This window comes from Pteropus medius, unplaced genomic scaffold (assembly GCF_902729225.1).
Source record: "Pteropus medius unplaced genomic scaffold, Ma_sr-lr_union100, whole genome shotgun sequence".
Lineage (NCBI taxonomy): Eukaryota > Metazoa > Chordata > Mammalia > Chiroptera > Pteropodidae > Pteropus > Pteropus medius.
The window spans coordinates 51733737-51748129 of NW_024349800.1; the positions used below are offsets into that span (position 1 = coordinate 51733737).

The window sequence follows — 14393 nt, forward strand, 5'->3', positions numbered from 1 at the left end:
TTATACACTAAGTCCCTGGGTTAATGAGTACTACTGGGAAAACATCTGTCTTCTGGAAAGAATCGTGCAGTCTGCAGGAGCTCCGATTTCTCAGGGAGCGGGAGGAACAGGAAGGATTCAAATGTCCCTTCACCACAGCCCGCCTCTGTCTAAACATAATCACTGGGCAAAGGAGGGCTAGAAAACAGAACTCCAAATATTCAGAATTTTTAAAAATTCATCATTTAAGCATTCTAGTTAAGACATAGACATAAAAGAAACATGTCCCAGTGTTGAAGGAAAAGACACCGCTCAGTATCTGAAACAAACAAAAAAAAACTGAATATATTGCTTAATTAAGGAAAAGTCTGGCTGGTCAGGCATAGCCTTGCTGAGCAAAGCAAACTGTTGATGTCCAGCGAGTCTGCCTCTGACTGGCTGACCCTCAAAGCAATGGGCTGTTACGGGTGGGTCAGGCAGATTTTAAACCAGTTTCTGTGACACTTATGACCAGAGCTACAGAGTGATCCTTTTCCGAGGACTGTGGGGACTTTAATTCCCACTGGGATGAACTGTGGCTACGGCCATTTCTCCATGTTTAGATACGTCAGAGATCTTTTCAGATGTAGGACAAGAGCCTGCAGGATGTGAGCCGGGCCACTTCGGCACCAGTAGGAGGATGTTTAATGTCAGCCCTCACAGCAGCTCCAGGCACCGCTTTGACCCCGGACTGCAGATCTGCCCCTTATGTCAAGTCCTCTCCTGATTGACTGAAACGCAGGCCTGGTTTTCTGAAGGACGTGGTGGGGAAGGTGCGCCCTTGGACTACTTGCGTCTCCAGGGAAGGACTGAGCAGATGTGGGGAATGCCCAGCAAGCCCCCCAGTTTCTTCAGGATCAGGATACCACGGCAGGTGAGCAGGATAACTCCACCCTCTGAAAGGGGACCCCAATCCTGAGCAGTGTGACTAGCATTACAAAGTCTGAGTGGGGGTGTGGAGAGTGTGCCCTGGGGACTTTGCCATGTGCTTTGGCACCAGCGAGACTGGACTTGGAATAGCACACTGCCGCTTTCAAGCCATGCAGCTGACCTCGAGCAAGCCACTGAAGCTCTCTGAGCTCCATGTGGTAGGTAATTCTAGCCTGCTGCGAAAACTTGGACCTGAACACAAAAACACCTCCTGCAGTTCCTAATCCACGGCAGGAGCTTGATAAATACTAACTTATTATTAGGATATTTCTTGCAATATCTTTCCACTTCTGCAGAGAGAGAACATGCTGGCAGTATTTTAACGTTGTATAGATGCTGCAAACTACAAAGAGGCCTCCTTATAGCTGGCACTGTTCCTGGTTACCTTCCCTGACCCCCAGATGCAGGGAGATCAGGTGCTGAGCCAGGACCTCTGCTGTCATCACTCTTCGTTCCACGGGCTGAGACCCCCATCTGCGCCGGCCTTCCCCAGCTGCCCAGGATCGGGATCTGTACCGTCTGGTTCCTAGAGCCTATTAACAGAAGAGAATCGCTGAGTGTAGGGTCGGGAAGAGGGGCTTACAGGAGCAGGGAGGAACCCCCCGGTGCGTCCCACCTGCCACTCGGCCCTCTTGTGGGAGCCGAGACATTCCACACAGCTCCCCAAGCAGCCCTCTCCCTCACTCTGTCTGGTTTCTGCAACTGTCAGACAAGGCTCTCCACGCCTTTGGACTCCACACAGCACTAACCTTTTCATGGTTTGGCAGAAATGACTAGCTGTCCACAGAATGCTTGCTCTCCCTGCCACTGTGCTCGGACCAGCCAGGGACAACTTCTCCCGGCACCCCCACCCCCTGCAATTAGGGACAGCCATGTGCCTGGGCCCCTGCCAGCGGAATATGTGGGACGTGGCCACACTCCCGGGCAGAACTCCTCCATGGTCTCTTCCCTTTTCAGGATGACAGGGATGAGTTCCTCGGGGCCTTATCAGAAGCCAGGTGCTGAAGATGACAAAAGTTCCATCAGCCAGGGTTCTGGAAGTCTGCATGGAAGAGGACCTCCTGGGGACCTGCTAACCCACCCAGTTCTGGGACATGAGCAAAAAACAAACTTCCGTTGTGTGTAAACCACTTCCACTTTGGGGATTTCTTGGTAGCAGCACGTAGGCCGCCCAAAGGGCAGAGCTGGCTGCAGTCACATTCAGAGCTGACGGGGGCTCCCTGCACTCAGATAGTTATACTCAGAAGAAAGTGGCAACTTCCATATAAGGAGACACTGGGGAGAACAATAAGGTTGGATGGGAGTTGTTTTTCAAGCTGGAGGGAAGAAATAGTCCCTCATCCTTTGTGTGTAGTGGAGGTGGGCCAGGCGGTTGGGGAAAGCAGAAATGCAGGGGTCCATTGCATGCTCCAGACAGGTCACCGAGCGGCCAAAGCCAGAGCCTTCCCTGGAAGCACCCTCACCCTCAGCTTTAGGTAGAGTGTCAGGGAGAGGACAAGGGAGAAATGGACAGTGAGCTGTAAGCTCTGCCAAACAGGCTGTGAGCTCTGGTTAAGAAATCTGCATGCGAAACTCCTGCATTTAAAAAATATATATTATATCTATCTATCTATCTATCTGTATCTATCTATCTATCTATCTATCTATCTATCTATCCATCCATCCATCTATCATCTATCTATAATCTTGTATATATCTATATAGATTTAGATATATAAAAGTTAAACTATCATATTGCCTTGTTTTAGTATAAATTTAGCATAAATTCAAAAGTTTCCCACCTGTTGTGACCAAACTAAGGAGAACAAAATTTTTGGTCTGGTTCGGATGTGATAAGTAATAAATAGTAGAAGAGCAAGAACTCAGGAAAAAGAGCTGAGGAAATCTTGGAGAGCAGATCCTGCCCCCCACCCCCTCACACCAGGTTTTTCCCTCACCTTATAAGGGCACAGTCTGTCCCCAGCAGTGACCCAGGGGCCACAGTCTGCTCTTTTCTGAGTCTCCTCAGGCTCCCCTGCTGAAGAGCACCGTGTGTGTGTGTGTGTGTGTGTGTGTGTGTGTTGCAGGCAAAAGATGCTGCCACAGCTTCAAGTCCAGAAGCCACCCCACCATTTCTGCTGTGTAGAATAAACCCTCCTGCCTCTTGCTTTTCCTCCCTTCTCTGACCACTGCCCGCTCTGTCCTGGGGAGCCTGACAGGGATCAGTGCCTGCTCTCTTGCGGGTGTTGCAAAATTGTACCATCCCAGCCCTGCTTCCTCCCCGCACTCCACCCCACCCCAGATCTCTGCTCACCAGACTCATCTTTTCATCCCTTTTATTCTCCGGGCTAAGCTTCGAGAAATGAAACTGCCTTTCAAAAGCAGTCTGACTTAGGTCGGTAGTAGTGTTATCAGGCTGATATATCTTTTTTTCATAGCTAGGGTTTTCAGGACTGCAAAGAAAAGGAGGGGGAAAAATGAACTTGACTCTGTACAATCAGAACTGTACCATTCAGTAACTGTCTGAAAATTAATACAGCAAACTCAATACTCACTTTATGAAAAGGCAAGACTGAGTAGGCTCACTTGGCAGCTGTCCACCAATCAGTCTGCCCCACCGAAACCCATGCTGCCACAACCCCAGGTGGAGTGTGAGTCAGGGCACCCTTCTCCAGCTGTGGTCGAGGCACATGGGCCAGGCCTCAGTCCCTAGAGTTGTAACTGGGACATGGGCTCCGAGGCAGCCTCGGATGCTCAAACCAGAATGTCAGGCAGGACTGGGGCACCATTTTTCCAGCACACACAGAAGAGCAGAGAAGGACGGCGTACAGAGAGAGAGAAAAGAAGCAGGTTCACAAAGAGAAGCCATGCTGAAAGCTGCGTAGTCCCAAAGAGGAAAGGACTGGCCTCTCCTTGGTCCCTCAAGTGGCCCAGCTGTGTTCCTGACTGCTGTGGTCTAAATGTTGTATCCTCCCAAAATTCATATGTTGAATTTGACATAATGTGCCTGACCCAATGTGATGGTATTTGGAGATGGGTGGGTCTTTGGGAGGTGATTAGGTCATGAGAGTGGAGCCCTCGTGAATGGGATTGGTGCCCTATAAAAGAGGTCTCAAAGAGCTCCCTCGTCCCACCATGTGAGGACACAGCAAGAAGGTGCCGTCTATGAACCAGGAAGCAGGTCCTCACCAGACACCAAATCTGCTGGCACCTTGATCTTGGACTACTCAGCCTCTAGAACTGTGAGAAATAAATTTCTGTTGCTTATAAGCCACCCATTCCTGGTATTGTTACAGCAGCCAGAACAAACTGAGACACTGATTGTGGCTTCCGTGACAGACTGGTGCTTTCCAACATACCTAGGCTCCCCTCCCCCTGCCTTTGTACTTGAAAAGGATTCTGCTTTTTATTAATCAAACGACCTCTAAGACAGCCACCTTGCTCTTAAAACCTTTCCTTACTCTATTGAACGGCCCTGTGAGGCACCTCTGGGTGTGTCCTCTCAGAGGGTTCCCTAGGGCTGCCCCCATTCCTGCCCTGGGAAGCTCAGGCCTATCCAGGGACATAAGCCTTCTCTTTCATTCCCCCATTCATCCGTTCATTCAGCAAGCATTAACTCATCCTCTACCGTGTTCTAACTACGTAAGTGCTGGGAACACCAAGATACGTGAGGCACAGTCCTGCCCTCAAGGGGCTTGCTGTAGTGAGGAAAGGCAGATGGGAGGTGTAGAGGTATATCACCATGTGAATTCCCACTCTCACCTGCATTGGGATGACCAGCAATAAACAGAAATCGCAAAGGCACGAAACAACCTGGCAGGTAGTGAGTTGTAAACGTGCTGACTTAACCCAGGGATTTTTGTGGTTTATTTATATTTCTTTTCTTTAGAAATATAAGGGAATTTTTTTTTAGACAAAACCAGAAAAAGTGACAGGGCCCAGAGAGCACCTTATGTGTTATGTTAAGGAGTCTGGACTTTATCGTAAGGGTTATGGGAAGCTATTAAGGGTTTTCATTGGAGAGTGGAGGGGGTTGACCACTTCGAAAAGATTCTCAAGCTGCTACATGAAGAGTCCACTGCAGGAGACCAGACTAAAGGGAGGAATATCATTTAAGGAGCTGTGATCACAAAGGCAGAGAAAGGAGATGAGGAAATAAAGTTTTTGTCTTGCTAGGGGATAGGGAGTTATATAATTATTGGTGTTAAATAAAAATGTTTGTTAAAATTGATAAAGAAACCATGAAACCAAAAGTAGAACATAACACTTCCAAATACTAGGGGAAACAGAAACTAACATTGTTTATTCCAGCAAAACTCAGGATGGAGGATGAAAGGTAAACATCAAGAGAAGCATGACAGGACTTTCCATTTTTGTGTACGATTTAGTTTGCATAGGCCAACAATCCTGCTCCAGCAAGTAGAAAACGCCAGAAAACTTACCAAACAAAATCATAATTTTAAAGTCATTGGATAGCTGTGGAAGCAATTCCAGAGAGGAGAGGACCCTTCTGGAATGAGTTGACATCTCTGGCTATTTTCCATGTACCAACATCAGGTACCAAGGCAAAGACTGATGCCTCCATGCTCCCAGCGTTATCTGGTGGATTTTTCCTCCCGGACTGGTTGCTTTCCTGGCAGGTAGGCAGCTAACCTTGTTCTCTACACCTCCCTCCCCATGGTGGGCAATTTTAGAAGTGCATCTGGATAGGTTAGAGACCCTCCAAGACGCTGAGGATAGGCAGCCTTCCCCAAAACTTATCTGAAAAAGAACCAAATAAAATGCTAGGACTATAAAAATAAAACTGCTGAAAATAAGAACTCAATAGATGGGTTTAACAATAGATTATTAGACACAACTGAAGAGATAATTAGGAAATTATCTAGAATCAAATATGGAGAAACAAAAAGAATGGACAAATACACAAGAAAGGGCAGGAGACAATGAGGATACAGTGAGAAAATCTAGAATGTGTTTAACTGGTGTATAGAAAGAGAAGAGAGAGAATAGGGCAAAGGTAACAGTCAAAGAAGAAATGACTGAGAACTAACTACCCAGAACTGATTTCTTTCTTTTTTATTAAAATTATTGGGGTGACATTGGTTAATAAAATCAAATACGTTTCAAGTGTACAGTTCAACAGTACATCATACATATATTGCATTGTGTTCACCACCGAAAGTTAAATTTCCTTCTGTCCCCAAATATTTCACCTCTTTTTCTCCTATCTCCCTCCCCCTCCCCCTTCCCTCAGCTAACCACTCATCCACTGTCTGTGTCCATGAGTCTCTGTTTGTTTCTCATGTTCTTGTTGCTTTCAGTTTTATGTCCCACATATGAGCGAGGTCGTATGGTTTTCAACTTTTTCTGTCTGACTTATTTCACTTAGAATGATTATCTCGAGGTCCATCCATGTCGTCACAAATGGCAGTATTTCATCTTTTCTTATGGCTGAGTAATATTCCACTGTATATATGTCCCACAGCTTCTGTATCCAATCACCTATCATAGGACACTTCGGTTGCTTCCATGTCCTGGCCACCATGAATAATGCTGCTATGAACATCAGGGTGCATATATCTTTGCAGATAAATGTTTTCAGGTTTTGGGGGGTAAATAACCAGAAGAGGGATTGCTGGGTCATATGGTAATTCCATTCTTAGTTTTTTGAGGAACCTCCATACTATTTTCCATAGTGGTTATACCAATTTACAGTCCCACTGGTAGTGTGTGAGGGTTCTTTTTTCCCAACAACCTCTCCAGCACTTGTTATTACTTGTCCTGTTGATGATAGCCATCCAACAGGTGTGAGAGGGTATCTCATTGTGGTTTCGATTTGCATTTCCCCAATAACTAGTGAACTTGAACATCTTTTCATGTGTCTGTTGGCCATTCGTACGTCTTCTTTGGAGAAGTGTCTATTCAGGTCCTCTGCCCATTTTTTAATTGGATTGTTCGTTTTTTATAGTTGAATTGTATGAGGTCTTTATATATTTTGAATATTAGGCCCTTATGGGAGGCATCATTTGCAAATATATTCTCCCATTCAGATGGCTGCCTCTTTGCCTTGTTGATGGTTTCTTTTGCTGTGCAGAAGCTTTTTAGTTTGATCGTTCCATTCATTTATTTTTGCTTTTACTTCCCTTGCCTTTGAGGCCAAATTCATAAAATCTTCTCTAAATCCAAGTTCCAAGAGTTTAGTACCTGTTTTCTTCTATGCAATTTATTGTTTCAAGTTTTATATTTAGGTCCTTGATCCATTTTGAGTTTATTTTGGTGTATGGTGATAGCAGTCTAGTTTCATTCTTTTGCAGGTGGCTTTCCAGTTTTCCCAGTGCCATTTATTGAAATTCCTTTCTCCACTCTGTTTTTGGCTCCTTTGTTGAAATTAATTGCCCATATACATGGGGGTTTATTTCTGGACTCTAAATTCTGTTTCATTCGTCTATGTGTCTGTTTTTCTGCCAGTCCCAGGCTATTTTGATTACTGTCATTTTGTAGTATAATTTGAAGTCAGGCAGAGTGATACTTCCAGCCTCGTTCTTTTTTTTCTCAGGATTATTTTGGCCGTTTGGGGTCTTTTGAACTTCCATACAAATCTGATGATTTTTGTTCTATTTCTTTAAAAAAGGTCATTGGGATTTTGATGAGGATTGCATTAAATCTGTATAATGCTTTAGGTAATAAGGTCATTTAAACTAGATTGATTCTTCTAATTCATGAACATGGAATGTCTTTCCGCTTCTTTGTTTCTTCTTCAATTTCATTTAATAATGTCATAGTTTTCAGTGTATAGGTCCTTCACATGTTTCATTAGGTTTATTCCTAGGTACTTTATTCTTTGTTTTCCAATTGCAAAAGGGATTTTTTTTTCTTTTTCTGAAAATTCATTGTTAGAGTAGGAATACTATGTATTGTTGAACACTGATTTTATATCCTGAAACTTTACTATATTTGTTTTTTATTTCTAATAGTTTTTTAGTGGAGTCTTTAGGGTTTTCTATACAGAGGATCATGTCATCTGCAAATAGTGACAGTTTGATTTCTTCATTCCCTATTCGGATGCCTTTTATTTCTTTCTCTTGCCTGACTGCTCTAGCTAGGACTTCCAATATTATACTGAATAACAGTGGTGACAGTGGACAGCCTTGTCTTGTTCCTGATCTTAGAGAGAAGGTTTATAGTTTTTCACCAGTATGTATGTAAGTAAGTATGATGTTAGCTGGGGGTTTGTCCTTATTGTGTCTTTATTATGTTGAAGTACTTTCCTTCTATACCTGATTTATTAAGTATTTGCCCAGAACTGACAAAAACGTCACTTTACAGATACAAGAAGACCCATGAATTCCAAGTAGACCAAATCAAAAGAAATCCACATCTAGAAACATGTTAAAGCCGCAGAAAATCAAAGACAATTAGAAAACTTTAAAAGCATCTAGAGAAAAAGACAGTTATCTTCAAAGGAACAACAGTAAGACTGCAGCTAACTTCTCAAAGGAAAGCGTAAACAACAGTGGGCTACATGTTGAAAGGAAGTAACTGTCAGCCTAGCATTCTTCATCCCGTGAAAACATCCCTCAGGAGTTAAAGTCAGATCTGGGAAAGGCTGCATACCGTGCGATTCCAACTATGTGACATTCTGTGAAGGGCACAACTATGGAGACAGTAGAAAGATCAGTCAGGCAGTCAGTTCATCTTTACCTGCATTTACTGCGAGGCTTGCGTCTCACAGGTGTCGCAGAGGCTTTCTGCCGCTCCTTTGGAACCGCCCTGTGTCTACTGAACGTGAACTGGGGCAACTTGGCATACACCCCGGCCTTCTCTATTTCTTTCAATTCTTTTAAGGTATATTGTTTTCCTACAGGAAGATTAAAAAAAAAAAAGTTTAAATCACTCTTAAAGTCAAGTCCGGTTGCTCTTGGGGTAGGAAGTCGTTTGACAATTGGAAGTCTAAAAATAAAGCCCGGCGATCACAGAGTACCCGTCTCGTATTGCAGAACGGCTCTCCTCTCTTCATCCGTCTCTTTCTGTCTTCTAGGCAGAGGATCGTGAAATGGTGGGACTGTAACCTACAAGAAAAAGTCTCTCTAAGGACCCGAGTGCAATTTGTATTAAGCTTTTTACTCAGTCTGAAGCACTCAGGTGTGGCCCGACTGTACACCTTGAATAGGAACCCACAGAGGAAGGGAAGAATGAATGTCACCTGCTCACATTGGGAAATCCCACTGAGGCTTCGGTGGCTGAATGGAGGGAGGACTGCCCCGAGAGCAGAGACACGCTTCTGCCCAGAGTTCCTCTGAACCACTGCGTCGGCCAATAAACATTTGCTGATGCCACTGTGTGCCACATCCCAACGAGGCGCCGTCCTCAAGGATCTCCACAGACAGGTCATACACAATGACAGTCTGGTCATGAGAGGCAGCAGCTCAGGGTGCTTTAGGAGCACCAGGCAGCACTCCGAAGTGGCCTGGGAGGGACGGCGCCTCCTGGGAGGGCTGACAGCCCATTTAGGGGCTCATGATAACGGGAGGGCAGGTGGGGACCTCGGTGCCGTGGGTGTCAGGAGCCAGGGTATAGAGATCGTGGACAAAGGTGGTGTTCTCTCTCCCCTTCTGATTATCGGCTTTAGACGGAGGGACCGTTTCCACCTTCTTTACTCCCCCACACACTTCACCTTGACCCAATGCTTTTTTCAAGGTAAACAATTACTGAATAAGTGAGGCTGCACAGTGACTGCCCAACACCCTACTTAGCAAGTCTCCCACAGCCAAATGAACCTTCTTGCCTTCGTAACAATTATCTGTGTTGGTTTTCGGGGCGAAGCAAAATAAACCACTTCTCTCTTCAGAGCCACACACATTTTTTTTTTTTTTAAATGAACAGTAATATCAGGCGGCTACTTCTGCTACACAGGAGTAAAACACGGAAAACTTTAGCTCATATGTCGACAGTTTAAAAGGTGAAGATTCATTACAAACTCAACCACTGCCTGCCTTTCCGCCATCCCGCCTTCCACCTCCACGAGAAAGCTCTTCCTCCTGAGCCATTGCTCCCTGCGTGGCTTCTGTGACACACTTGTCACACCCCACTGCACTCACTGTCTTCCTCTCCCTTCTGGGCTTCCAGTTTGCTGGATGTGGGGGATGAATGAATGAACGAATGAATGGACATGGCTTGCTCACAATGTAAATTCTCCAGTAATTGAAATTACTTTGGGTTCCCATTCTAAAACTCAGGGAAAATGCTTTTGTGGCTTTTTTAAAAAATGAATACAGAGTAACTACAACTCTTCTAAAATGACTAGGTTTTCTGCAACCCCAGAGCTTCTAAGAATAAATAAATAAAAGTAAGAAACTTACTTACCTTTCCATAATTTGGGTCTTTTTTCATCATATTAAAAGGATTATATACTTCAGGATCATAAAGGTCTCCAAATACAATTGCCTTTGGGGGGCGGGGAGGGAGAAGTATGCCTAAGAGCGAATCACTACATACAAATGTGTTTTGCAAGATTCAAGAAAGCTGAGTATTTTATTCCATTTTTATATAAAAATCAGAGATTCAAAGGGCTCAGAGAAACCTCAGAAGCATATTAGGCTGAGGTGAGAGTCCACCACCTTTCAGGTGAAGTGAGCATCCAACTTCAGTCTGAACTCATTGATTAGCCTTAGTCTGAGAACTTCTGTTCCATTAGGCAGGTACTCTCTTGATCATTCTAACTGCTGGGAAATTTGTCCTTAGACAGAGTTGAATTGAAATCTGTCTTGTCACTGCCAGGTACAGATACTAGTTCTTGCCCCTGAAGCAGCACAAAATCCCTCTATCATCCACATGCCAATCTCTTAAATATTTAAAGGTTTCATTCCCCCTATGTCATCTCTTCCTTGGGCTAAATACCCCAAACTTCCTTCTACTTTTTCTCCCAGGAAGTGTTGTCAAGCCCCCACCCCACCCCACTAAAGTTTCCACAGCTGGTGAATGTCCCCTCTAGAGTGTGAATCGGGAGTGACGAGATCACAACAGCGTGGGCAGGGGAGACTCTGGTGCCTTCCACTCTAAGTAGAGCCTCTCAGTAGAGCCTAAGAGCTCGCATGCTTTCTTGGAAGCCATTTCACATGGTTGACCCACACTGAATTAGAGTCATTTAAAATCACTCAGACTTCAACACACGGCTTTTCTAAGGAAACACATGCCTTCCTGGTCCTGTGATTGTGCGATCGCATTTCTGGGCACTTCAAAGAGACCTGGATGCTTGAGCTCTTCCTCTTGGGTATTTGGAAGTATTTCAAGTACACATCCAGAAATTCTGCCCATAAATATACTTAAACGCTCTAACATTCCAGCGAAACTACTCTAGATCTCTAGTAAATGCCTGGAAATTTAGGTGAGTCTAAATTTCAAAAGAGGGTCCTAAGTAATAACAAATGCTAGAGAGAATGCAGAGAAAAAGGAACCCTCATACACTGCTGGTGGGACTGCAAATTGGTACAGCCGCTATAGAAAACAGTATGGAGGTTCCTCAGAAAACTAAGAATTGATCTACCATATGATCCAGCAATCCCTCTACTGGGTATTTACCCCAAAGAATTAAAAAATCATATCCATAAAGATATTTGCACACCAGTATTCATAGCAGCATTAGTCACAGTGACCAGGACATGGAGGCAACCGAAGTGTCCTACGATAGATGATTGGCTAAAGAAGCTGTGGTACATATATACAATGGAATATTACTCAGCCATAAGAAGAGATGAAATACAGCCATTTGCGACAATATGAATGGAACTCGAGATAATCATGCTAAGCGAAATAAGCCAGACAGAAAAAGTTGAAAATCATATATTACTTATATATGGGATATAAACCTAAAAGCAACAAATGAACAGGACAAACAAACAGAGACTCATGGATGTGGACTATAGACTAGTGGGTAGGGGTGGGGGAGGAGAGGGGAGGTAGATGGAGTAAAGGGGGTCAAATATAGGGGGGTGGGGCAAGGTGAAATGGGTAAAGGGGATCAAATATATGGTAGCTGAAGGAAACTGGACTTTGGGTGGTAAACATGCAATAGAATATACAGATGTTAAATTATAATGTACACCTGAAAATTATATAATTGTATTAACCAATGTTACCTCAATAAACTTAATTAAAAAAAAAAAGAGGATCCTGATCTCAAAGTTAAAACAGAAAAATCTTCAAAAGAAGCAGCCAACATTTTGATGTTGTTTCATAAGCCGAACTAAAGAACAGAGTATAGACACTGGTGGTCCCTCCACCTAAGAGCTAACTCAACAGCCATGAAGTCCTGTCTCCCTTGCCCACTGCCTGCTATGGAGACTGGAAAGCCACACACTTCTTTCCTGGCCCTGCTTCTAGCTAGGACTTGCGATGTGACCCACTTACAGCCATGAGACCTCAGAGGAAATCTGCTAGGAGCTTCTGAGGACTCTTTTTGCTTCCTGATCAAAGAATGAGGTGTAAGAAAAGGGCCCCCGGTACCATTCCTTACCTCTATCTTCCTGCCATGAACGGAGACCTAACACAGGGGCTCTAAGCAACCAAATGAGCTTACAGATGGGAAGGGGATGGGGGAACCGAAAATATTAAGGATAGCAGAATAGAACGACAGGAAAAAACCTGGGTGATTAACGACATTGTTATGCTGCCAGAACCCACCACGAGACCCCCTACCCCTCAATTTATTGCTCAGTAAAAATAAACTCCTTGACAATTTTAAGTCACTGTTATTCTATTAATATTTGCCTAAAAGCATTCCTGATAAATCTAGTTTCGAATCTATTCCCTCTACCTGAAACTCTAGGTTTAAAAATGCAGTAGGCTGTATTACATATAATTCTATGGATTAAACTTAAGTACGAAAATAAACTTGGAACTATTTGTATGGTCTGTGAAAATGTTCACCCAACTCTTCGAATTATACTTTATTTAAAAAAAAAATAACAATACCGTTTTATCTGTGTGCTTTAAAAAATATTCAAAATTCTCCTGTTTTGTTTGTTCAAACCCTCTATATGAAATTACTTTTTTAATAATTCTCTGCTGAAGAGGCTCTGCAACATTTTCAATCCATTTTTTATGTAACATCTCTTTTCTTCTTTCCTTAAAAATATCCAGATGCTGAAAATACGTATCCAGTTTCTAATGAAGTGATACAAACAAGGAAAACGAATTATTAAGAAGTTTTCCACTTACTGTCATTTGAATAAGGAGGGGATGACTTGTTCCCACTCCTAAACTCTTATCATATTCAGGTTGCAAAGTCCTAGCATAAGATAACTGAAGAATAGAATAAAGCACGAGATAATTGAAGAACAGAAAGAGAACCAGAGAGCACAGAGCAGGAAGGACCTATGAAAAGTTCTAAACCACATCTGTGCCTTCAGATTAAAACCCATCTAATCCATTGCTAACTCATGAAATTCCTGCTTCTTTTTAAGGATTTCATAGTGTTCCTTTGTCACCCATTCCATGTCCCTAGCCTTCATCATCAGTGAAGGCTATGACAAAATAGGTAGAGTGGAAAGAGCACTAGACTTGCTTCCATACCTCTCTCTCTCAATCTATAAAAAAGAGAGTAATCCCACCCATCTCAAATGCAAATGTATGTGAATTTATATAAATCACAATACAAGTGTTAAAATATTATTATAACACTGAATTTTAATCCCTCTTATTGAAATTAAAACCCCCTTAAGTTTATTAATTCCATAGTGACTATCAAAAGTGACCGGGCATTACCCTTCAATACTAATTCATTTCTGGCGGCTTTACATATCCCCACTGCAATGTGGGAACATATGAGAAGGAGGTAAGTTTTAGTCAGAATTTCTATTCAGCACCAGGACAAAAAAGGGGAGCAGTCAGAGCAGTCTCTCAGATCCGGGAATCCAGATCTCTTAGTGACCCTGGCAGGGAGGTGGCACAATCTCAGATCTATGGAATAAAAAGAAGTGACTCAAAGAGGCTCATTTTCCCAGCAAAATAAACCTCTTTGATATGGTAACATCCGCTGGGCCATGCTGCTCTGCATCACTCTCGCTTGTCTAGAACACACTTAGAATCAACAATCTGTAGCTCACTCTTACCTTCACGACATTATTTTCTCTAAATAATATTGTGTGTACAGCTTCATCAATGTCTTCTCTAGCTAATGCCTAAAATAAGAGAATTGAATATTAGGATGTAAATCCTGAAGAAACAAACCATTATGACAAAACTCAGTGTATTTTACCAATAGTTTTAGTGTAAATCTAATGTCTGCACCTCGAAGCATATTTTGTAAATTTTTATTATGGAAATTTTCGAGCATGATTCTCCATGAACCCATCACTCAGGTTCAACAATTATGAACTCAGAGTCAGTCTTATTTCATCTAAATCCCTACTCACTCCCCTGCCCCCACCCAGATTATTTTGAAACAAATCCTTTACATCATACCATTA

At 43.2% G+C, this 14393-nt stretch overlaps 1 protein-coding gene across 1 annotated transcript; it reads right to left on the minus strand.

Moving 5' to 3' along the window:
- Positions 1 to 318: 318 nt before the first annotated feature.
- FAM228A (family with sequence similarity 228 member A) lies at positions 319 to 14343 on the minus strand. Its single transcript, XM_039887706.1, has 6 exons — positions 14037 to 14343; positions 12973 to 13089; positions 8909 to 8996; positions 8629 to 8785; positions 3242 to 3380; positions 319 to 1481 (listed from the first exon to the last, which is right to left on the minus strand). Exons 2-6 carry the CDS (start codon positions 13033 to 13035, stop codon positions 1308 to 1310), a joined length of 621 nt encoding a protein of 206 aa, XP_039743640.1. The 5' UTR covers positions 13036 to 13089; positions 14037 to 14343; the 3' UTR covers positions 319 to 1307.
- Between the last annotated feature and the right edge of the window lie 50 nt (positions 14344 to 14393).